The 25,272-nt window shown below is 34.1% G+C and overlaps 1 protein-coding gene across 1 annotated transcript; it reads left to right on the plus strand.

The window, feature by feature from the left end:
* The first annotated feature begins 16,454 nt into the window (after positions 1-16,454).
* Positions 16,455-20,923, plus strand: aqp1a.1 (aquaporin 1a (Colton blood group), tandem duplicate 1). Its single transcript, XM_042769571.1, has 4 exons — positions 16,455-16,884; positions 18,403-18,567; positions 18,792-18,872; positions 20,393-20,923. The coding sequence occupies exons 1-4, from the start codon at positions 16,528-16,530 to the stop codon at positions 20,567-20,569; spliced, it is 780 nt and encodes a 259-aa protein (XP_042625505.1). The 5' UTR covers positions 16,455-16,527; the 3' UTR covers positions 20,570-20,923.
* Positions 20,924-25,272: the final 4,349 nt, after the last annotated feature.

A 25,272-nucleotide genomic window follows, 5' to 3' on the forward strand; every position in this document is an offset into this window, starting at 1 on the left:
CAGGAGCAGAAGGCATGGGAAGGGAAGCCATCGGAGGCTCTCATCTATTGGTGGGTCCTTATCACTTGAATGTTCTCGAGGAAATTCATTGTGTCTCTCTCTCTCTCTTCCTTTGAACTTGTATTTAGTCTGCCAACACTTGAGAACTAAGCCCCAATGTTTTATGACTCATTAGATTATTCAGCATGTTCAGAATATAAATAAAATTGCCAGCTGATATCAAATGATGACATTTAATTTAGTTTCAGTACAGAACATATTTTGCCAGTAATATTTCACAGGTTAAGTGATTTCTGCTCCACTGCTCCAAAGGTTTCTCCCATCTTTGTTTATTCAGTTGGTTGGATAAACATTTCGTCCCTCCCAAACTTGTGCCAGTTATTGAGCCAATATGGTGTGTCAGGATGGGGTGCATTTCCCAAAACTGCCAAGTTCTGGCACCGTGTTAAAGGTGACTCAGAAAACCAAGGTTACACACTTATACAGGAAATATTATTGATTTGACTGCACTGACACTATTGAATGAGAGCAAAACCTGAACTGAACTGAGCTGGATAATGATACTATTAGTCGAGCAGTAACACTTTATTTTAAGGAGCAATTCTCACTTTTAACTAGCATGCAAATTGGCTGTTTATTAGTACTTATAAACATATATTAATGTTTTATTCTGCATTACCATATTTGTTTTTTGAAAAAATGTAATTATGTTTAGTTTTTTTAAATTGAGGTTTTTTTATCATATTAATTTGGTTTTTATAAGCTTTCCATTGATGTATGGTTTATTAGGAGGACAATATTTGAACATATTACAACTATTTGAAAATCTGGAATCTGAGGGAGCAAAAAAAAAATCTAAATATTGAGAAAATCACCTTTAAAGTTGTCCAAATTAAGTTTTTAGTGATGCATATTACTTATTTTAAATGAAGTTTTGATATATTGACGGTAGGAAATTTACAAAATATCTTCATGGAACATGATCTTTACTTAATATCCTAATGACATAAAAGAAAAATCTATAATTTTGACCCATACAATGTATTTTTGTCTATTGCTACAAATGTCTCTGTCGGTTTTGTGATCCAGGGTTACTAAATATAGCAGAATAATGACACTGTTATCTTCTGTATGCTTTACAGCTGAAACTGTTTTATAATTGATGCATTTTGCATCATTGCCACTGTTCTTTTCCAATTTATTACTGTGAAGCTGCTTTGAAATGATCTGTATTGTAGAAAAAGCGCTATATACATAAATGTGGCATTGACACATACGTAACCAGTCAAATCAGCAGCTGATGCTGCATGGGAACATTACATAACAGCATAGCCGAGAGCATCTCATGCAGGGACTGCTCTGTCCTCTCTACAGGATACGTACATCAGATGATGCAGTAACAGGGCTGTTAAAATCATCACGGACCCTATACATCCTGCTGACTGTCTGTTCAGTCTGCTGCCATCAGGCAAGCACTTCCGTTTTCTGATGGCCAAATCTCACTTACCCCAGTCTCGTACACTTGCACAGTCTGAGTGGCTGCTGGTTGTATTCTGTATATAACTGTATGTGTGACAAATAAAAATCTTGAGTCTTGAGTACAGATTTAGTTACTGTACCCACCTCTGAGGTAGGCTTATTTAGGTAAAAACTTTAAATAACTTTATAATAATGCTTATTAATGCCCATGCATAAACCAACCTGATCTCATGAGAAATCATGTAATGTGACTCGTAATAAAACATACAATCTGTAATATAAAAAGTAAGCATGAATCTGTACTACTAACCCAGTGTCAAATGATATAGAACTAGTATAAGAATATACAGTACAGGTCAAAAGTTTGGAAACATTAAACATACTATTTTTAATGTTTTTGAAATAAGTATGTTATGATCATAAAGAATTTACTCAAATTTGAAAAAATACAGAAAAAACAGTAATATTGTGATATATTATTACAACTTAAAATAATAGTTTTCTATTTGAATATACTTTAAAAAAAAATAATTTATTCCTGTGATGCAAAGCTGAATTTTCAGCATCATTACTCCAGCCTTCAGTGTCACATGTAACATCCAGTCTATCACATGATCATTTAGAAATCATTCTAATATTCTGATTTATTATGAGTGTTGGAAACAGTTCTGCTGTCTAATATATTTGATGAATAAAAGGTTAAAAAGAACTGCATTTATTCAAATACAAATTTATAATAATATATATTCTAATAATATATTTTCTTTACTATCACTTTTTATCAATTTAACACATCCTTGCTGAATAAAAGTATTGATTTTATTTAAAAAAAGAAAGAAAGAAAAAAAAATTACTGACCCCAAATTACTGACCAGTAGTGTATATTGTTATTACAAAATATTTATATTTTAAAAACATAGAATCTTTTTTTTTTATTTTTTTTTTTTAGTTTTTATTCATCAAATCCTAAAGTATCACTAAAAAGTATCACATGTTCTGAAAAAAATATTAAGCAGCAGAACTGTTTCCAACTTTGATAATGAATCATCATATTAGAATGATTTCTAAAGGATCATGTGATAATGATCCTAAAAATTCAGCTTTGCATCACAGAAATAAATGATAATTTAAAGTATAATAAATTTAAAAACAATTATTTTAAATTGTAATAATATTTCACAATATTACATTTTTTTTCTGTATTTTTGATCAAATAAATGCAGGCTTGATGAGCAGAAGAAACTTCTTTCAAAAACATTAAAAATAGTACTGTACTGTATATATAGTAAATTATTGACAAGTACTCTTAATAGTTAAGTACATTAAAATCAGGTACTTTTATATTTTTAATTAAGTAAAATTGAAAGTGAGTATTTATACTTACCGGAGCAATATTCTGTGTGATACTGAACTTGATGCATTAGGTTTAAAGATCAATGTTTTTGTTTCCCAGCTCTTTAAATCATCACTATATTAATGCTTTTCTTTAAAATGTATTTAAAAATCATTTGTAGAATTTTATTAGTTCTTTTATTTATAACTATTTTAAAAATTTTTTGTAGAATGTATTTAAAGTTTATTTGTAGTTTGATAAAGATGTGTAAAGTTTATTTTCTGTTTTGTACACACAACATTTTGTCTTCCATTGTTTTATTTATAGAATATTGTATTTTTCCATTTTACAGGAAATTGAAATTCAATTGCACTCGTCCTTGATCAGAAGGTACACGCTGGTTATTTTTCTTCTGGGAACGTCTCCTGACTCGTGTTTTTGATGTGAAAAGCAGATACACTATAATGACACAAAATTGAAGGACTCGGTTACATGCAAACCACTTCCATACATTGTGTCTTGACGTATTGTCGGGAAATATGAGGGTGTGAGACTTTACGTAAGAAACCTGGGCTGGGTACGCAAGACATATGCTGTCTTTAACTCATATGGTTAGATTACGCTTCCTCTTTGGCAAGATGTCAGAAAATGCAGTGCTAATTTCTCAAAATACAAGAGGCCACACTAATGCAGCAGTATATTCATTATTACTGTATGCTTAAATGTTACAAATTTCTTAGGTCATCATGGCTAAAATAAAAAATTTAGGACAGATACAGAGTTCTGGCATGAAACTCTAGCTGGCACTGCTCAACATTCAAATATATGACTAGTGCTTGCTGTAGCAGTTGCAGCTTGCTTCAGAAACCCTCCATCTTCCCCAGCTCCACCTGTATAGATTTCCTGTGAGGTGATTCTTGTATGCTATATGGGGGTTATTTCTTGTAAGTTATATTTGCATCAGCAATATTTCTTAACTGCTTACAGCAGCTCACAGCTCACGTTACAATAATATCGTAAATGATATTATGAATTACTTATGTTGCCACCTACTGGTGGTTTTATTTGATATATAATAGAATAATTTAGTTTTTCCTAACATTTCATATTTCTATATTCAAAATGTTAACTTTAAAACATTAATCTCATAACGTTATTTAGGCCATATGCAATTGTAATGCAGTGCTAATGGACTTTGAAAATGGAAAGATTAATTTTGTTGATACTGATTTAATTTGACTGGCCGTATAGTATATAGTTTTAATAAACATATTTTCAATAGTCTGTAACTTTATTTTTTTATCAATTTTATATGAGCACCTGCCCACCCAAATATCTTTGCACAGCTCTGGTTGACTCATTGATTTACTGAACTCTAAGTGTAAAGGTCATTCTTCTGAGGAAGATTTTTATAGAAAATAAATAAATAAATCAATTCGGTCTCCGGATCACAATGTTGGCAGAGAGTGAATGTGATGACCTCGCCTCAGTGGTGCCATTATTGTTTATTGCTGCATTTGTTTGTAAACATTCATTGTGAAAACAAAACCATTGACCCAGCTGTAAGATTATCTGGCAACACCTTTTCCTGACTGAACCAAAATGGTTTGCATATAAACTACAAAAGACTTCTGAATTTCTTTTGAAAATAACATTCCCAGAGATCTCCTTGATTATAACTGTTTTGGGAATATAGCTGTTATTGCAAAATATTCTGGGAAAAAAAAAACTGAATAATGGAGAAAATTTAAATAAGAGGTCCAAACATCTGTAATACCAAGATTTTGAATGCACTAGAATGCTGAAACAGCTCTGAAATAAACTTTGCATAATTCTAAAACAGTAGGATCAGTCCGTCTCAACTCAACCAGAGCTCCTTGAGTAAAAATTATTATTATTACTTTTTTTTTCTAGTGAAAGAAATGACAAGGATGAATATTTACTGAGTAATCCACTTTCATAGAGAGGGGTCAAAATGACAATTTTTACCTTACATTCTGAGCCAAATTCCAGGGGGTAAAAATGACTTTGGAAAAATGGCAGCATCATGTTATTTTTACACAGAAATTGGTAGGTTTATTAGTGAAAATCAGTTACTTTAGCAATCTTAGTCGCATCATATTCCAGTGGTGATCACTCAAAAATGGGAAAAGCTCTTCTTGATGTTTTTACTTTTATTTTACTTAAGATTTTTCTGTAGTTTCTGGGCCTGTAACTCACGAAGGATTAAAGATATCTTTAACATCCTTTTAGATTTTGGGTCTTAAAACTTTTTTTCTGGCATCTTAATTTTTAAGGCACTATAAGTTTCATTTCAAGAGATATTGGGTTTTCAATGTGGCACCTTGAGTAAACTGTTAAACTGTAAAAATGTTCAGTGGTCAAAAACCAAATGTGGGGTCTGATACAGCTGATACTTTTTTCTTTTGATGAGCAATACCCAAAGAACCAATAATGTTGAAACTAGAAATGTATCTTGTTTCCCTCTATCAAATCGTATTGAGATAACCACAAGAAATAGTCATTTTCTCTCAAGAGAGTAATTTTCTCTCATCATTGATCATCATCAGATTAACCAAAAAAAAAAAAAAGAGATTTTAGTAGATTTTTCTACATTTATGCATAATTTTTCAGGTAAGATTCCTATATTTAATATATACATTTAATTAGAATAATAAGAGACTACAGGACTGTTACCAATCAAATGAAATCAGAACAAATAAATTATTTTTAAATATGAAACTAAACTTACCAGTTAATGGCAGCAGGTCACCGTCTTAATGAATGACTCGCTGAACCATTTGATTTGTTCAAAAGTACTGATTCATTCAGGAATGAATTAATAACCGATTTCATTGAAAATTTAATTGGCTAATTTAATAATTCATTTGAAACAAGAGTTGATTTAGGAACTGCACACCTGTGTTGCTTGGAGATTCGTAATGCTTCTGCTGTGGATTTATTTGTAACTATTTTCATTGGCGATATACAGCAAAAACAGATACTGTTTTTAGCCTAATACTGTGTTTAAAACATATGATATTAACTCCTTGTTTTTGAATTGTATAAAATCAAATTTGCAATCGTTTTCAAAGATCGAGATCAACCTAACACACAATGCTTTTTTAGATTAAATGAATCCTTAGTAGTTAAGAGGAGATTTGTTGTTTTTTTGTTTTTGTTTTTTAGCCACTGATGTTACATCCTTTTCACATTTATACAGTAAGTATTTTTTTTTTCCTGGTCCTGACTAGCTGGTCTGCATTATGCATTTTGCTAACTGAATAGGCTGCATTGTTTTTTTGTTTGTTTGTTTTTGTTCTTGTTTGTTTGTTTTTTTAACAGTTAGAGTCAGAGAATAACCAATTGCCTCTTTGGTTAAAAATTCCCAAATAAATGGCATTAATATCAAAACTAAATGGCATTAAAATTCTAAGTAATCACTTTGGTAATCTAAAATTATAATAATTACTCAATTTCTGCATTCTTACATATGCTTTAATCAAAACACAATGCAAACATGATGTAAATAAGATTCGCTGTGCAGTGTAGTAAGCATCATATCATCAGTTTCAGTGATTATAAAGGAAGCAATCTTGATTTGTTTCTGTATTTTATTCACAGTTTAAATTACAGGTGATTTCCTAGCACTATTTTGTGTCAAAGAACGTCTGATTAGAATGAGGACAGATCATTAGGAGTTCACTCTTGCAAAGGAAAGTATTTCAGCTATGGACAGCAGAACAGTCTCCGATGAGGGTCTCCTGTAGGAGGTGGAAATGCTTTGGGTTTAAGGAGCAGATTGTAGGATAAATGGCATGCTGAACCTTGGTTCCATGTGGGGAGAGGAAAAGAAGATGAAAGAAGATTTGGTTTTGGGTAAGTGAATGGGTTGCTGATGACTGCCATCTGTCATCGGCAGTAAGAGAAGAAATGGGAGGAAATAGAGTGGGAGTAGAGAGGAGAATGTGGCAGTTTCTGGGAGTCTGAGGTGTTGCTGATTTTGTTTTGGTAGCAAGAGTCCTTGGCAGCAGAAACACTAGATGAGAAGTAGGACAAACTGATACTAGCCCATGTCAGCTGGGTCTTTTGTCTTGTGCCTTTTCCTCTCAGCAGCTCTGAGCTTGGTTCAGTTGTTCCAAAGAGCATTTGAGAGCCAAGAGCTAGGGGGTCTGGTGAAAGGGGTAAAAGTTGTCAAGGCAAAAAGTTAGGGAGCAGCAGAGAGAAAAAATGGCTTCATTAACATCAAGAGAAGAGAAGTGGTTAATTATGATTACTCTGTTAAATAAAGAAATATACAAACAAAAACACTACTTTTTTCCCCACTGTGCTGCTTAAAGAAAAACTTCACACTACATTATAAGTACATCACTTAATTAAAAGAGAACCTCAAGGAACATATTTACGTAATTTAAATATATACTGTATATAAACGACCTGTTGTACTACTGAAGGTACAATTTTTGCATGTTTTTTCTGAGACTGAATTTTTACACATTAATTGCAGTACAGTACATACCTCAAGAAACAATGTCATTCCAGTCACCTTATAACTGTGATATTCACTGAGAAACAGGTGTGGATTGGCCTACGTGAGTACTAGGACTTTTCCCGGTGGGCCATTTTGGTTGTGGGATGGCCTGGTTTGTGTATACACGAACTGTTTAGGAGGGTGAAAACACCTAATATTATCAGGCAGAGTATTGTGTGTGACCGGGATAGTAGTTCAACTGATCTCTTACAGATTCTCCTTGTCCAGTCGCATTCCAACTGCCAAACTTTGCAAAAGATACAAATTAATTGTTTATATTTTTGAAATGAAATGCCAGAATGGCTGATTTTCAACAGCAGAGTATGCACAGCATTTAGCATGTGCTGTGTCAGGAGGTGAATGACACAGGGATGTGGTACAAACCTAGCTGTGGGGTAATTATTGTAACCAGTAAATTAACAGGTAATGGCAATTAGGAGTGCAGATGACAGGCAGGTAACCACAGCAGTGGAGTATACAGCAATGGATGAGCGTAGCCGCAATTTTTGTACGTACAAAATATGAGTAGCGAGACTTGGACATGGAGAAGACAAAGAATGTCCACTGGGAAGGCAGCACAGTCATGGAAGTCTAAACAATGGTAAGTGTTTGTAATGAGTATATATTGAGTCCTTAATTGCAAGTGTGATTGAGTGTGCATGTGAATGTGATTAGAAGTCTGGGAAAAGTGAATGAACCCTACGATGCAAAGAGTCCAGCATGGTTTAGACAGAACGGTCTGCTAGGAGCAGTGATGGAAGATCACAAAAGCTCACCAGCTTGAGAGAGTGAAGGATGAGGTTTGAGCAGTGACACATGGAAAAGTGGTGCAATTTTATAATGTACAGATAATTGAAGATAGTAAGTGGCTGGATTTATTGCTCTGTAAAAGTGAAGGGACCAGTGTAAATGGGACTTAACTTGTCAAGTCAAATCAAGTCACCTTAATTTATACAGCACTTTATATAATACAGATTGTGTCAAAGCAGCTTTAAATAGTGTGCCAATAATGCAAACAAAATTCAGTTCTGACAAAGAGGACAATAGTAAACAGACTATTTTCAGTTAAAGTAAGTTCATTGATTCAGTGATGTCATTGTTCAGTTCAGTTCAGGTCTCTTCAAATAGTGTCTGTGGGGGAAAAAAAGTCAACAGTATTGCCAACTAAGCAAGCCAAAGGTGACAGTGCATGGCAAGGAACCAAAACTCCATCGATGACAGAAATGGAGAAAAAAACAAAACCTTAGGAGAAACCAGGCTCAGTTGGGGGTCAGTTCTCCTCTGGTCCAGACGAAACCAGCATGGTTAGAAGATGGAGAAGTAGATGGATTCCGATGTCCCTGGTCTTCTGTCTGTTCTGCTACAGCGGTTGATGACTCTTCTGCTGACAGACAAGTGATTGGAGGTAGGCATGGACACAGTTACAGAACCAGTGCTTGAAATTATTTAGCTTCTCGTTATACTCATAAACCCCCTGCAGTTCCTTCATGGACCTCAGTTTGGGAAAACTTCAGAATATATGATGCACTTCATGTTGTTAATAGCAACAAATGGAATATATTTTGTCTCTTTGTATTTTTATGTCAGTGTGGTACAAGATTTTCCTATTTATATCAATGTGATAAACGTGTTAGGTCAAAAGTAACCAAAAAGTAGTTTGATTATATTGACCAAAATGTGTAATGTAAAGTATTACGTTACTATAATTTTTGTTGTGTAATTTGGAATCAGTAACAAACTACACTTTGCATGTACTGTAATCTACCCAGCACTGCTCACAGTCAAGTGCTTTTGTATGTTAAAAATGTTTTTTTTATTTTTTTATTTTAGACTCTAATTCTGCAACGTTGATTCACAGATATCTGGTTCATACATGATTTAATTCACGAATAATAGAAGTTATAAGTCCTTCTACTCTTTCTAAGAAAATAAGTGGCAACCACCCTAAAACTATCTCTAGTTTGTTGGCTTTGTAGAGATAGTAGCTACAGTAACAAAATGAGCAGACAAACACATATACAGTAGTAACATAATGATGCTGCTGAGTGACAAGAATGCTACAATTATGTTTAATTAATCTTTTTGATGAATCCCCTTTAAATAGTTTTTAGCTGCAGTTGCTGACCTTTTACGATGGCATGTTTTCTAACACACAGAAAACTGACACCACAGGGGCTGTATTTCAGAAATGACTACCCACAATTTTAAACCAACACTTGAAGTATTTCTTCTTTCTATATTTGAGTTAATTTCATTCAAAAGCAGAGGATATCCTACTGAACTGATTACATGAGATAAACAGCCCGCAGTATGGCAGACTAAAAAGCCTAATAAAGCTGCACACCATTCAAAAGAATGAGAGTGTTTCCTGCCCCTGACGGTAAGACTAAACACTGTCTTAAGATCTTGCACTGATCTTCAGATTCTAAAATTAACTTCATGCTCCAATGACAAGACATGGAAAGAAAGTGCTACTGACCAATGTTACTGAGGTAGGTGGTCAAATGTAAAATCTGGCAGAATATATGTACACAGTGATTAAATGAATGTGGCAAGTTTCATCCATTAATGTATTTGTCAGCATCAAGGTTTGTCAGTTCAGCATGACAGGACAATCAGAACTGAAGGGCTTGAGACTGTGCATCCTTGTGCAGATACCTCTTTAATCCTTAAAACTGCTTTCTTATACGTAAGAAATAAAATTTTGGGGTGACATCTTTCATCTAGGCCAGGAGTTCTCAGAGTGGAGTCTGCGAGCCATAGTCAGGGAGTCTGGGAAATAAAATTAGGTCACTATGATTTCTGTGATGCGGATGGAATCATAGAATCCAGTCAAAATTTAATTTTCTGTAGAGTTTGGAATGTCAAAACCCATTAAATTAAGAGTTCAGTTTAACTTGAAATTGTGACAAATATATTACTATTGCACAGTAGAATGTACTTTTTAAAGTAATAATAATAATAATAAAAACCCATTAATTTTAATAATAATAATAAAAATATAAAACTATAAAATATTCTTAAAGGAATAATTATGCTATTTTTATTCCACGTTTTAATTTTTACAGTAAACCTCTGCAGTACAGCACTTTGTTTGGCAAAAAAAAATAAAAGGAGTTTTTAAATTTTAATTTGATTGCATTTTAAAAGATTACTTTGTTCATGTTTTATGCCTTCATTTGATTACCACTGTTTTTAATAATACATTTGTATTAAATTATAAATGCAGTAAAAATAAAACAGACAACATGTCAAAAATTCAAATGAAAAATATTGCATTTGAGAACATTAAAGCAGAATTTGAGAAAAAAATAAAACAAATTTCATATGGTCCTGAAAATATTTTTTGGTGTTTTTAAATTGTTTAAGTTTTTTATCTGAAATAATTAGACATGCTTTTTATTACATTTTAATTTAACTATTAAAATGGAGTCCAAGGGGGAAAAAAAACTTACAGGCCTAGTCCAAAAAAAGTTTGAGAACCCTGATCTAGACAATGGGATGTGTTTTGGTACAGGACAGCATCTAGCCAAAGAAGATCTGAGCATTTCAGTGTCACACCCAGAGAGCTTGTGACATAACATGGCAACACTAGAATGCTAGAGTTCAATGTAAACAGTTTTGTTGATTATAACAGGAGTGACACCATGTAGACGTGGTGTCAGTTCAGATTACTTTTTCCTTTATGAACGAATCAGATGTTCTGATAAATTACATAATGATTCTGGCAGCAGGATTTGCTCCTGTGGAGAGCCAAGTTCATGCTCATTAGAGAAGGCCCTCGTGACAGCTATTTGGAGTTTAATGTCACTGTCATCCTGAGCTGAATGGGACCCTTTGAGAGAAAAGGATCCTGGAGAGATAGAGCCAGCACATTCGTTACAACAACAGGGTTCAGTTTGTGGCGGGAACACTGAAGCATCCAGACGTTAAACAATGAGGAACGGCAGTATTTATAAACAGCTCACATTCTTTGTGCTCTGCTGACAGTGAGTATAGTGGATAGTGAGTATTTTTTATCAAGAATAAATTCAAAAAAAGAAAGTGAATTTAAAAGTTCAAATCCCTAACCTTACATATGAATCTTTGTTATAACTGTACCATCTGTGCAGTGAACATGAATCATATCTTGAATCATATGAATCAATGATTAGAATCAAACATTGTCACCTGGCTAACAACAAAACAAGCTAAAAGATCCCTTATATTAAAATCAATGACCAAGAATTTTTTATTTATTTATTTATTTATTTATTTATTTAGTACCCGCATTTATTTTTGTTGTTGTTGTTGTTTTTTTTTTTTGACTTGGGTCAATTAGTACCTTCACACTTTTTCAGCTGTGTGGTTTTGGGAAGTAATTTTTCCTATTCTTTTTCCCATGGGAATTTAAAAATTCTTAAGTGTAGTTTTATATAGCCATGCCACCAAGCCACCAACTACAAGGTGTATAAAAAACGTTTTAAACTTCCTATTGACAATTGAAAAGGTGGTGAAATATAAAAAGCTATTTATAGTTGTTGATTATATCTAGGAACACAATATATTTTAAGTTTATTGCAAAATATGCATACATATATTTAAGTATTTTGAGAGCGTGGGGAGACCGACTCTACAGTCTGATTGATGGAATTTTATGCATAGCATCATGGGTAATGTAGTTTTCCACCACAAATTACACTGTTAAACTTGATCATTCTAAAAAATATTTTGAAATAATATGAACAGATGGCTTCAGCAAAAACATACCACTGAGTAACAACCTCAAAGCTCACAACAGGTCTGTCTTTAAAGGTTTAAAATTTACAGTAAAAGTAATACATTACAAATCTGCCTTACTCCCAAAAAAAAAAAAAAAAAAATAAATAATTGCATTGCTTAGTTTACCTTTTAATTGAAATTTATACGTTATGTTACTTTTGCATTACTGTTCTCATCTGGGCTGGACTCGCTTGTTTGTTTTTAGGTGCTATTTTTAACAAATATTAAAGGCCTTTGTTTGTTTTTAATATAAAAAAAATCTTTTTTTTGAATGTTTTGTTTGTTTTCGTCTGTACAGTAGAGGGCGCAGATCAAACAAACCTTTCTAGATTGCATGAAGAATAGGATGCTCATTTATGCTTATTAGGATGGTTGAATTGGATCATCGAAGGTCAGCAGCAGACACGGGTTAATAAAATGGGAATTAATACATAAGAAATAAAGGATAAAGGATATTTATGTTATTTAAAATATTTAGCTATTGCAGGTTTGTGTCATATTTTTAGTTTTGCATTTCATCATGTTGGAGTTTTTTTTTTTTCTTTCATGAGGAATACTGAATCTGTTTTTATGCAAGTGAGATTTGTAGATGCATGTTGGCATTTAGTCTAGAACTACAATAACATCATGTTTCTACAGCGCAGACGCCTCTCGACACACAACACACTCCCGATTTTATCTCAAAATGAGGACAGGAGAGCTGTCAGTTAATACATGCAAAAACAAAGTAACTGGCATTATTATTTATTTGAAAAAGTAACTCGCCATAGAACAACCACCAAGGACACCCCAGCATTGTGGTAGTAGTTTTTGCAGAAATAGCACCACTCATTTTACCAATTTTGCAAACTTTTTGTTTTTTTCTCAAAGCGTGTTTATAAGCTCATGCCTTCTGGATGTTTATCAAGACACTTGCAGCTTCCTTATTTCTCAGTTCTTTTCTTTGAAATACACATGCTTATTTTTCCACCCCCTGGTTTCCTCTCGAACCTCCTCTTTTGAAGCTCTCAATGGATAGTCTTCATTTCCCATGGAGACAATAGCTGTCACGGATCTCAGCCTTTGTTTAGGCATTCCTCTGCCTGGCGGCGATATGAAGCAATTAGGTGCATGTGAGCAATTAGTGAACTGAGGGGGTTTTTTTTTTCTGTCACACAGTGTTTTGTGGCTGGATGGCTCTCAGGGCTCTCACTATTTAATCTGACTACGCCTATGCGACAGGTCTTATTGTGTAATGAGTTTACATCATTTCATACATAGTGGATCAGTATATATTAAACTTAAAAAAATGCAATGCAAAACCCATCTATTATGTTTAAGATATTCTAATATTTACCATCAATCTTTGACGAGATTATTTAAAGTAAATACCGCTAATAAATTACATCTTAACAATCTCTATCCCATGCTTTGCTCTTATCTCATCTACTTCTCTCCATCTTATCATGTGAATGGTACTCGCTGGTACATGCTTGCATCTTCTCACTATATGTCTGGATTTGTGCATGTGTGTTTTATGTCAGCCTTCTATGCATTCCAAGCACTGTGTGTCACTGTGTGTGATCATTTATTATTTCAGTACAGTCCACTGAAGTCATCAGCGAGGAGGATATGAGTGTTTTTGGACAGATGTTCTGCCACACTTCAGAGACAATATTTTTCAGCTGCTCTTTGCTGGAGGAGTCGAACTGTATATAATACACTGTATATAATGTTGTTTAGACTTTTAATGAAGCAAGCATTCTTCCATTATAACCTTAAAAAATAAGATTATAAAAAATGCAGTGTATAGTAGTCAAAGCATACTGATTGTGAATTTTTTATCATCATGCAGTGCTCGGAGCCTTCGTTGCCGTGTTCCTCACATCGTAAAATGATGACTTGCATGTTTATAGTGATCTGACAGGCAAAGTGTCTGGATTAATGGAACACAGCCAAGAGACTCAAGTGTCTCTGATTGCTTGACATGAGATTTATGAAGAGCCTTTTGACTTCTGCCCTGTACAGTCCATTAAAGAGCCATTGCTCATCCTACACATATCTCAGAGGGAGTGAGTTTTTACAGAGGTTTTCAGAGCTAATGTTTGCTAATCAGTTCTTGCTCACGCAACACACTCAGCTGAGTGCACATCATTACTCTGCGCAAATGATTTTAAACGCACTTTGAAAAATGTCAAAATAATTACAGATTGGTTAATGCTGATACAAGCTCCTTCCGCAGAACACAAAGTACAAACCAACAGCAATGATAAAAAAGACACATTGCTAAACATAATAATAATATAGGTCAGCAGCATTATAAAAATTAAAAGCTAGTTTATGGTTGTTAGGATGTGCAGGTTTGTTTATGCTTCATATATCTGAAAGGGCGACACTGTATGATTCATGTAAGCTATCAATATCAGTGTAAATATTGTAACTAGAGGGACAATTGAGAATATCTGTGACAAGAGTATTTTACAGCTGAAAATAGGTCAAGAATTGTATTTCAGATAAGAACTGAACATAAGGAGTATTATGATAGTAATCATAAAAAACAGAATCAAATCTATCTAGAATAGAATCAAATCCAAAATTCACAAGAAAAGATAAAGCTGAAATAAGGTCATTTTAACAAGCCAAACAGTAGTGATAATAGTTTGAAAATAATTATGAGGATGCAGATAACGTGATTTACAAATGAGTCATATCTTGATTGGCACAGGCCCTGGATCAACAGTTCTCTGTCAGACATATCTACAAAGCCAGCACTCTGTCATTCGTTGATTACATGTTTGTCTTCTGCAGATCCTGATGTTCTCTAGTTATATTACCAAAGACTGCCAGAATATGGCTTTCTTTATACTCCGTATTTATCTGTGTTAAATGTGTCTGTGCAAATTACAGTTCATTGCCTGCTACAGTATGTTAGAGACAAATGACCACTTTGGCTTTGTTTCAGTATTGCTAGTTTCTTATTGATATATTCAAAATGAAGTAGAGTGTGATTTTAAAGGACAAAAAAACATCCATTTAGACAGGAACTGTACCGGTGCAGTTTAATTCACAGTTAGTACAGAGAGTACAAAACTGTAACAAACAATGTAAACACACGTTCATGTGCTTCTACAGAGGAAAGGCACACACAAGTTCATTTGCAGCAGGAGCAGATAAATCCTCAAAGCTCTGATAGCAGATGTCCTCTAAAGACTTTATTTTGGCAATAAGAATCAGGTGTTGAGTGCAGTTAGCATTAATACAGCATGTGTAAGAATGTGTGTGAAGTTTAGGTGTCACTGGTTGACTTTGAAAACAGCAAAAAATAAACATAATGCAGCTCAGAAAAAGATCCATAATGCATATGCATATGCCATAATGCAATGATATTCATAAAAGTTGGTTAAAGTTGCTGTTGTCTGAGGTGAAGAGGAAACTCTGTGTGTCTGTGTGTACATGGTATCGCCTACATTATGAGGACCAAATGTCCCCACAATGTCCACAAATGTCATTTTGATCTTGTGGGGACATTTTTGGTGATAAATCATCCAGAATTAAGCTTTTTGGTGTTTAGGGTTAGGGTAAGAGGATAGAAAATAGAGAATTTGGACAGTATAAAAACCATTACGCCTATTGAATGTCCCCATTAAACATATAAAACCCATCCTCTTTGTGTGTGTGTGTGTGTGTGTGTGTGTGTGTGTGTGTGTGTGTGTGTGTGTGTGTGTGTGTGTGTGTGCGTGTGTGTGTGTGTGTGTGTGTGAAATAGAGGGAAATAATTTAAGCTCACCTTCACTCCCATGTTGTGAACTTTATGTGAATTGTCCCCTTTATATTATACGCTTCTGAAAATTACATACAGTATACTTTTCTTTTTTCTGTTTGACTTTTACAAACTGTCCATCCAAAAGTCTGGTAACAGCTGAATTAGTTTATGTACCTCGTGGTCCTGAAAGTTCAGAGTAATCTCAGCAAAGAGTGAAAACTCCGAAGTGAGCTAAAATGTCAAAGTTTTGATTTATGTAACATTTTAAGCCACTACATAGTTTCCAAACTTAGCGTTGATGAAATTACTATTATTCTAAAATGTGAAAAATAGTAACAATGCACTAGTTTGTTGGAACAGAATAAAAGTTAAGCTGCTTTAGTGTTCAAATCAAATAGAGCTCGATGTTTAAATAAGGCCGGATTAGGCACTTCTCTGATATACTTAAAGTGTTAAAGAAATGAGAGTTGAAAAAGGGGAAGAAAAACTAAGGATTTCTCATTACTTTTGCCTGCCTTTTCTCTTCTCTCTCACTCACTCTTTCTGCCCCTATAGCTGAAACCCGCCCCCTGTTTCATTAGCAGGACCTGCCCTATAAATACTCTCTTTTGGCAGAGAAACTTACTCAGTGCCCTCAGAAACCCCCACACTAACACATCCGCGTGCCCAGAGCCGCCAGTCATGAAGGAGCTGAAGAGCAAGGCGTTCTGGAGGGCCGTTTTGGCCGAGCTGGTGGGTATGACCCTCTTCATCTTCCTCAGCATTACAGCTGCAGTTGGAAACTCCAACAATGACAAACCAGATCAAGAGGTCAAGGTGGCACTTGCATTTGGGTTGTCCATCGCCACTCTTGCCCAAAGTCTGGGTCACATCAGCGGAGCCCATCTGAATCCAGCTGTGACGCTGGGCTTGCTGGCCAGCTGTCAGATCAGCTTGCTGAAGGCTGTGATGTACATTGTGGCCCAGATGTTTGGTGCAGCGCTGGCGAGCGGCATCGTGTATGGCGTCACTGATGGGAATGCCCTGGGGCTGAATACGGTGAGTACGCTGATTTTCAGTTTCTCTGCTGAGTCACCCCCGCTGTGTTTACACGACTGAGTCACTTATCGTAGTTCCAATTCAGTCTACCTACTACTTTAAAATTATCATTATGAATGTTTTTCAAAATTTTCAATTTTTCAATCTCCAAACTGGAATAAGCCGATCTGCAATTGAATGTCAATTTTAAGTCTAGCAAATAGATCATGTTAAATTTCATGAATTAATAATTAGTTACAAAGCAGGATGGAGAAATACTGACTTTTTCTGCACTTGCACAAAATATATCAAATTTAAATGTGGTTTTATGTAAGTCAAAAATACGAACAAATCAACAGCTTTGAAATGTTACTTTTTTATGGTATGCTGGTACTGTTCATATTTGTTTTACCTCTTGGGGATAAAAGGTTAAAAATACAATATAAAAAAAGGTAAACAAACCTAGTGCCCGGGTTATTTTTATATTAATATATACACTATATAAAAAAAAAAAATATGCAAAATTGTAAAAAAATATTTTAAAAAATATAAAAAAATAAAAAATTATAGATATATAAAAAACATTAATATATATATATATATATATATATATATAATATATATATATATATTAGTACTGTCAAATGATTAATCATGATTAATGACATCCAAAATAAAAGTTTTTGTTTACATGATATATGTTTGTGTACTGTATATTTATTATGTATATATAAATACACACACATACACACATACACTATATATTTTGAAAATATTTGCATGTATATACATTTATATATTTATATTCTTTTATTTTATATTATATATAAATATATTTAATATATAAAACATAACATACAGTATATTTCTTAAATATATATATATATATAAAAAAATTATAGTTTTAAAATATAAAGTATATATAAAAAAAAAATTCTGAAGCTGATTTCAGCAACATTTATCATTTTCGTTTACTTTAACTTTTTTTAACAAAATTAAAATTAATAAATCTATATGGACATTTAAAACAGAATTACTAAGAGTTTAACAAAAATTCAAATGAAAACAGAAAATGTAAAAAATAAAAACTGATTTAAAATATTAACCAAAAACTATAATAGTTGCTCCTGAAACTGAAGTAAGACTGTGCGTCAGAATCAGTCACTGTGAATGGGCGTGTGGGCTAACGATACTCTTATCATCCGTCTTCAGAGGTGGCGTTCTTTCCAGTGATTATGTTTTCTTTACATGTCAAGAAGGCGTAATGCACTTGTTTGCTTTGCCAGTAAACATGTTATTGCTGCGTGACATCAGACGGCTGAACCCAAAATCGTTTCTTCATTTTTTACCTTGATGGTGCATTTAAATTTACATGTTTATTATTCTTACTTATACTTCATTTTTTAAGAGAGAACAAGAGCATTTCCTCTTCTTTAAATGGATTGTGATGCTTATGCATGCAAATAAATGATTAGAAATACTGATTAGTAGTTTGAATTTACACAAAAATCTAACTAAATGAAATCTTTTTATTTACAGATAAGCAGTAATATATCTCCCGGTCAAGGTGTTGGTATTGAACTCTTCGCTACCTTCCAGCTAGTGTTATGTGTCATAGCAACCACAGACAAAAGAAGGCGGGACGTGACAGGCTCCGCCCCTCTGGCCATCGGCCTCAGCGTAGGCCTGGGCCATTTGACAGCCGTGAGTAATCAGCATTCACTCTTTTCTGCATCAGCGTTCCTGTTACTGTTGTACCTTTTGCCAGGGTTGCCATATGAATGCATAAAGCAACATGACACGAACAGAGCAATGTTTAGTTATGTCAATTAGTTTCTGCTTTAAGAGAAATAAAAATAAGGTAGCCTAAGCAATTAAAAAATGGGAAGCTTATTTCACCCACGACTCTGTTGTTTTTCTGTGTGTAGATCAGTTTCACAGGATGTGGAATAAATCCGGCCCGATCCTTCGGCCCTGCAGTGATTCTTCGAGATTTTACCAACCACTGGGTAAAATTACATTTCAGTTTCTCCTTTAAAAATGAATACATGATATCTGAAAATATCTAGAGAAGGAATATGTTAAATATAAACTATTCAGAATCTTATCAGACGACAGAATCGACTCGTGTTGAACTTTTTTAGTTAATGAGTAACAATGATATTGTCTTAAATGAATGCCTAGTCAAGAATAATCTATAGTTAACTTAGTTAAATCACATGTTTGTGTATTGTTTGCTAAGGGTTACTTAGTGTACATAGTGTCCCAGATAGCACATGCAGAGATGTCTATTTAAAGGGACAGTTCATCCAAAAAATTAAAATTCGTTCATCACTTACTCATCATACAAAAGATGATATTTTAAAGAATATGGGTACTAAACAGTTTCTGGTCCCCATTGACTTCCATAGTATTTTTTTTTCCCCTACCATGGTTGGTTACCCATATTCTTCAAAATATCTTCTTTTGTGAAAGAATCTAACAAGATTTGAAACAACTTGAAGGTGAGTCAATGATGACCGAATTTTCATTTTTAGATGAACTGTCCCTTTAAAGTGCATCTTTTCATCCTGTAGATGTATTTTTTGCTCACCTGCAATGCGGCGTGTTAAATAGTCATTTCAAAAATGTCGTTTAAGATGTTTATGAGATGTTTGTACACAAAGACACAGAGATGGAGTTAGTGATATGAACAAATACCTTACCTTCAGTATGTTTGGTACAGACAGAGATGAGCTATTAAATCTGATTACACTGCATACTTACACTGGAGAATGACTTATTTGCAACTACATCTCAACTAACTCTCATTAAAGTATTAAGGGGCTGTTAGGTTTGGTTTAGGGTTAGTAGAATAAGTTGGCATGTACTTGCATTAGGTTTGGGTTAGGGTTAGTAGAATAAGTTGGCATGTACTTGCAAAGTTACTTACAATCAACAGAATGTCTAAAGTGAACCAAAATGTGATGCAGAAACAATTTTCACTGAGAAATTGCTAGTAAATTTCACAAATCATTACAAAGAAATGGCAAGTAACACACTGAATTAAACATTAGACGTTAAAGTAGAAAAACAGAAACAGTATTTTTTTCACAAATTATTAAAATGATATGGTAAGTTATAGAGTTTATTTATAATTTAGCGTTAAAGTACATGCACTAACAACAACTCGGAAAAGCTGGTAACACTTTATTTTAAGCACCAATTCTCATTATCAACTAGTTGCTTATTATCATGCATATTACTAGCATATTGGCTATTTATTAGTACTTATAAAGCAAATATTGATGCCTTATTCTACATGACTATATTTTAGATCACTTTATCTGACCCCATACCTAAACATAACAACTACCTAATAACTCTTAATAAGCAGCCAATTAAACTCTTAGTTAATAGTGTTCCCTATTCTAAAGAGTTACATTTCAGCACTGGCAAGAAATGTTTTAGATGACATTATAAGTACAAATATACTATATATTTGTTGTTTCCGGTCAGTGTTTTTTAATGATTTCTCTACTGTTTTCAGGTCTATTGGGTAGGTCCTATGTGTGGAGGTGTGGCAGCTGCGCTGGTCTATGACTTCCTGCTCTACCCTAAACTGGACGACTTCCCTGACCGCGTGAGGGTGCTGGTGTCCGGCCCGGCCACAGACTACGACGTCAATACTGACGATCCCCCTGCTGTCGAGATGTCATCAAAGTGACATGATACTCTGCGTATTTAGTGTATGATATTCTACAAGACATCTGTAAATATATCTGTTTTTCCACAGGGAAATAGCATTCATTGACTATATGACAGTGTGGAATTGCAAATGTAAAACCGTCTTTATAGATAGCTGGTATTTTGTATTGACTGATTAGAGTTTTTTTTTAGAGTATTATTGTTTTTACCCTTATTTAGTGAATTGGTATGTACCTCAGGAAATGTATACAGTTTTCACTATTTTCAACTTTTTCTCAAAATGTACAACAGAACTTTTTTCACTTTGTATTGTATTATGTGTACACATTGATAGTGTTTTTTGTAATTAAAGTTCAGGATGTGTAATCTTAAAGGTATGTGTGTTTCTCTTCAAATTACAAATGAAATTCAAAGATAAAATGTTAAATATTAGTTGATGTTTTTGACTCGCACATATGCAAATGTTAACCATCACATATCAATCAAGCACATTTTTTTGAATCGATAATATAGGGTTTTTTGGGCGGTGATGTATCCATAATGTTTCAAACAACCCTGCCGTGTGGCAAGGGACTAAAAGGGACAAGAGGGCTATAAATAAGGCTAATAAGGGTAGCGAGACACAAATGAGAACAATCACGAAATCACTGAAAGGAAACAGGAACTACAACTACAAACTGAGAGACTAGATAACAAAACAAGAGCGTTAAAGACACAGAACCCTGACAATAGCAATGTTTCAAATTTCAAAGATAAGCCTTGTTTTGATATTTCTGTAGTGCAAGAATTTCTTGAAAAGTATCTGTTAAATTAATAAATGCATTGAACCTTCTTTAATCTTGCACGGGTCTTAATGGGGAGAGTACAAAATGTTGAAATTAAGCATTATTTGATGTGTTTTTGAGGAAAGTGAGAAAAGTGCACAATTTGAATGACGTTTTTTGGGGAGGATTTTGGAGTGAAATGTGACCTGGATATGTTTGTATATGTGTGTAGGTGAACTTGATGCAATTCTGAAGCATATCTTGGTGTAACACATGACATAAGCCATAGAGCAATATGAAATGTGTATGATAGACGCTTATCAAAGAACTGCCTGAACAGCTTACACCAAACAATGTTCATTTTCCTATTTTTGCACATGCACAAAGACCAACTTGTATTTCACAATATCAAACATTTATAGACAAGCATAACAATATTACTCAAATTATGTAATTGTTTATACAATTTATGTATAAATTGTCCTAGTTTCATTGGCGGTGATATTGTTTGGAAATGATTTACCATCATATTCTTTCGGATTGGTTTCTCTGAGAATTAAGAGGGAAGCAAAGTGCTGCATGTGTTTAAACTGGAGACTGATGTGAAGAATCTCAAAGTCAATAAACAAAAACGTCAGTCCACACATGTACGGAAATATTTAATACAGGTGAATAGGCCATCACGTGCTTCTGGAGACGGTGTTTAATGATGTTTAATAGACTAGTAGCCACCCCATGGATAAAGCCTGGAAGCCCACCTCCCTTCTTTGTGCATCTTATCCTGTCACGTATCCTGTTCCACACCAAGGAATGTCACATCTCTTTTTCCTTATTGTTCCCAAGGTCATATAGTAAACCAGAGTCCCAGTGTAAACCAGTGTAAACCAGTGTGAATGGGTAACCCGATAATAAACAATTAAATACATTGTTTGCATAATAAAAATGCTGTATTCCAAATTTTACAATCTGTAAACAAAAGGAAAACTTAAATATCTAATGCCAAATAATGGCTACGCTTTAGTTTATAGTACGTGCACTTAGAGTGTACTTATTGAGCACATTTATAGTCTGAGGCCACTTGTGAAAATATTTTGTATTTTTCTCATTTAATTTAGAAAAGCATACTTTTCATTACAAATTATAAAAGTTAAATTGAACTGATGTTTTTTTGGCATATGCTGAAACAAATTTAAATTGTAAATTTCAAATTGATCTGATATTGTTGTGTTTATGGATTGGTTAGGAGAATATATCAGTTCAATTCAAACAATTAAAACAGTAAATCAAACATGACAATTAATAATACAAATATATAATTGAACAGTAAGTGCTATAAAATAGTATAAACTGCTAGTAAATACAGAAAAAAAAAGTGCACCTGTTTTCCTTGTAAATTCATACCATTATTTTGGTAGCACTTTATTTTGCAGTTTCATGTAAACATATGTAGTTTACTTTTACTGTAGTTTTATGTAATATTTTTGATATAAATGTAATAACCATGTACTTACCTTTAAATTTTGCAGTACACCCATGTAGTTATTACTCAGTAAATACACTAAGTGCACGTACTGTAAACTAAAGCGCAGCCATATTTTGGCATTAGATATTTAAGTTTTCAATAGCAAATGACAATAAACTGATTTTGGGGCAGTTGCTATAATTATGATTTTGCAGAACATAAAATATTCTTGTTGAGTCACGGTGCCATCTTGTGGTGTGACTGACAGGAATGCATGGGACATTTCAACTCCTGATGCTCCGCCAGTAAAGCACAGTGCTAGCAACGCCACGCTCATGGGTTCAGTTCCTGGGGAATGCATGTACTGATGGAAAGTAGACCTTCAATGCAATGTTAGTCACTTTGGATAAAAGTGTATGCCAAATGCATAAATGTTAATATTAACTTGTATATTCCAACTTTTGATTCAAATGCAGCAGTAGGTGCAGCCATCAGCCAATCAGAGTTGTCATTTCCATCACACTTCATTTTGATCAAAAGTTAGTGTAGGTTACAGAGGGGAGAACAGTATCAGTGAAGAGCATACTTGAGAAATGTGACATGCAAAGAAAACAAATTTTTTGTCCTGGAAAGTGTGAAAAAACCTGTGCATGACAAATCTTGTGTTGTGTCTAACAATCTCTGGGAAAATTACAAAACTACTGCTGTTGTGTTTCTTATCAGTCTCTAGACCTGTGTGTGTGTGTGTGTGTGTGTGTGTGTGTGTGTGTGTGTGTGTGCCTGTTTTTTGTGACATATCAGGACACAACTTTGTATTATAACATGGGTATGACACATGTATCACAAGGAAAGGGGGACTTATGAGGACATAACCCATGTCCCCAATTTTCAAAACGCTTATAAACCATACAGAATGAGTTTTTTTGAGAAAGTAAAAATACACAAAGTTTCCTGTAAGGGGTAGTGTTAGGTGTAGTGTTGGTGTAGGGCAATAACACATACAGTTTGTACAGTATAAAAACCATTATTCCTATGGAATGTCCACACAATTTACAAATTATAACATGAGTGTGTGTGTGTGTGTGTGTGTGTGTGTGTGTGTGTGTGTGTGTGTGTGTGTGTGTGTGTGTGTGTGTGTGTGTGTCTATAGAGGTAGTCTTTGTGTGGTGGATTCAATTTTTTTCAAAATTTTCCTGGTTGGCACAAAAGACTTGTTTTGTGACAAAATAAAAAAAAATCTCAGACACTGAAACAAAACCTTATTTTAAAAATAATAGTGTGTAGAAATGTTCCCAAGGTTAACCCTACATGTTACCCTAAAGCTCAAAGTACATTTCATTACGCAAATGTTTTTTACATATGCACACTATTGAATGCACAGCTTTTCAAAGTATACTGCAGCATGTGTGGACACATGCGCATTATAGAGATTTGTCCTTGACCAGTGTCTGCAGAAGTTGCGGCTGTCTTTTAATCCCCTCACACATGAACTCATCAACGCGACATCTATTGTTTTGCCGTCTTCAGTAGTTTGTTGTTGTTCTTGTTCCATCTCCTCCGTTTCTCTTCTGCAAGTTAAACAGTGGTCCAGTTCAGGGTTGACACCTTGTGGACAAACTAAGTAAGGCAAAAACCATTTAAAACGCTTGTGCAAGCGGTTACAAATACTGGACAGTGCACGTACAGTATGTGTGCACTCTTCTGATGATGATATGCATGTCAAGCGTATTGCACACCAACCCAAAATGAAAGTATATAAAAAGTCGGCTTGACCCTAAAGGCCTGTTCCAACACAAAAGTTCAGCAAAATCGGTCTGATTTTTGCATGCAATTTTGTCTGTTCAGTGTCAGACTAATGCATAAAAAATGGCAGATGGGCTGAATGAAAATGCAAATTCACTCTCAGTAGGTGGTACTTACAGAAATTTGACGTTCCACAACTTCGGTAGCATTTTATTTTACAGTCCTGTTACTCATGTACATACTATGTACTTATTATAGTAATTACAATAACTAGGTAATAACTAGGTACAACCCCTAAACTAAGTCTACCCCATGTAGTCACCTTATATTACCAGTGCTTTCTTATGTAGGTAAGTACACTGTAAGTACATGTAAGTGCACGTACTGTAAAATAAAGTGCAACCTAACTTTCTGTTTGACACTGCTCATCAACAGAGGAAGTCAAATATGTTTTTACATGTTTTTAAACAGCCGTTCAGATTTTTGTATTCACTATGGTGCTTATCAACATAAACTTAAACATCTGGGCAGCATGGGAACATATGAATCCCAAAAATGCAACAGGTAAAGATCTTGATTTGAAAACCGGATCTACTAGATCTTAGTGTTCTCGATATATGACATTAGCTCTTGTGCAGTTAGCAATTAACTACCTCCTTCCTCCTGCCATTTTCTGGTCTGTGGTTCCTTTGTTAAAACCAGTTTCCTGTCAACCATCTTTCACCAAGTGTTTATAAGTGTAAGCTTAGCTGG

Source organism: Cyprinus carpio, chromosome A2 (assembly GCF_018340385.1).
Source record: "Cyprinus carpio isolate SPL01 chromosome A2, ASM1834038v1, whole genome shotgun sequence".
In the NCBI taxonomy this organism is placed as follows: domain Eukaryota; kingdom Metazoa; phylum Chordata; class Actinopteri; order Cypriniformes; family Cyprinidae; genus Cyprinus; species Cyprinus carpio.

What these genes read in the sequence shown, in the direction of transcription:
- aqp1a.1 (XM_042769571.1), top strand. Translation starts at nt 16,528, where the DNA reads ATGAAGGAGCTGAAGAGCAAGGCGTTCTGGAGGGCCGTTTTGGCCGAG. An exon ending in GCCTGGGCCATTTGACAGCC is followed by an intron (nt 18,568 to 18,791) that starts GTGAGTAATCAG and finishes TTCTGTGTGTAG; the next exon opens with ATCAGTTTCACAGGATGTGG. An exon ending in GAGATTTTACCAACCACTGG is followed by an intron (nt 18,873 to 20,392) that starts GTAAAATTACAT and finishes TACTGTTTTCAG; the next exon opens with GTCTATTGGGTAGGTCCTAT.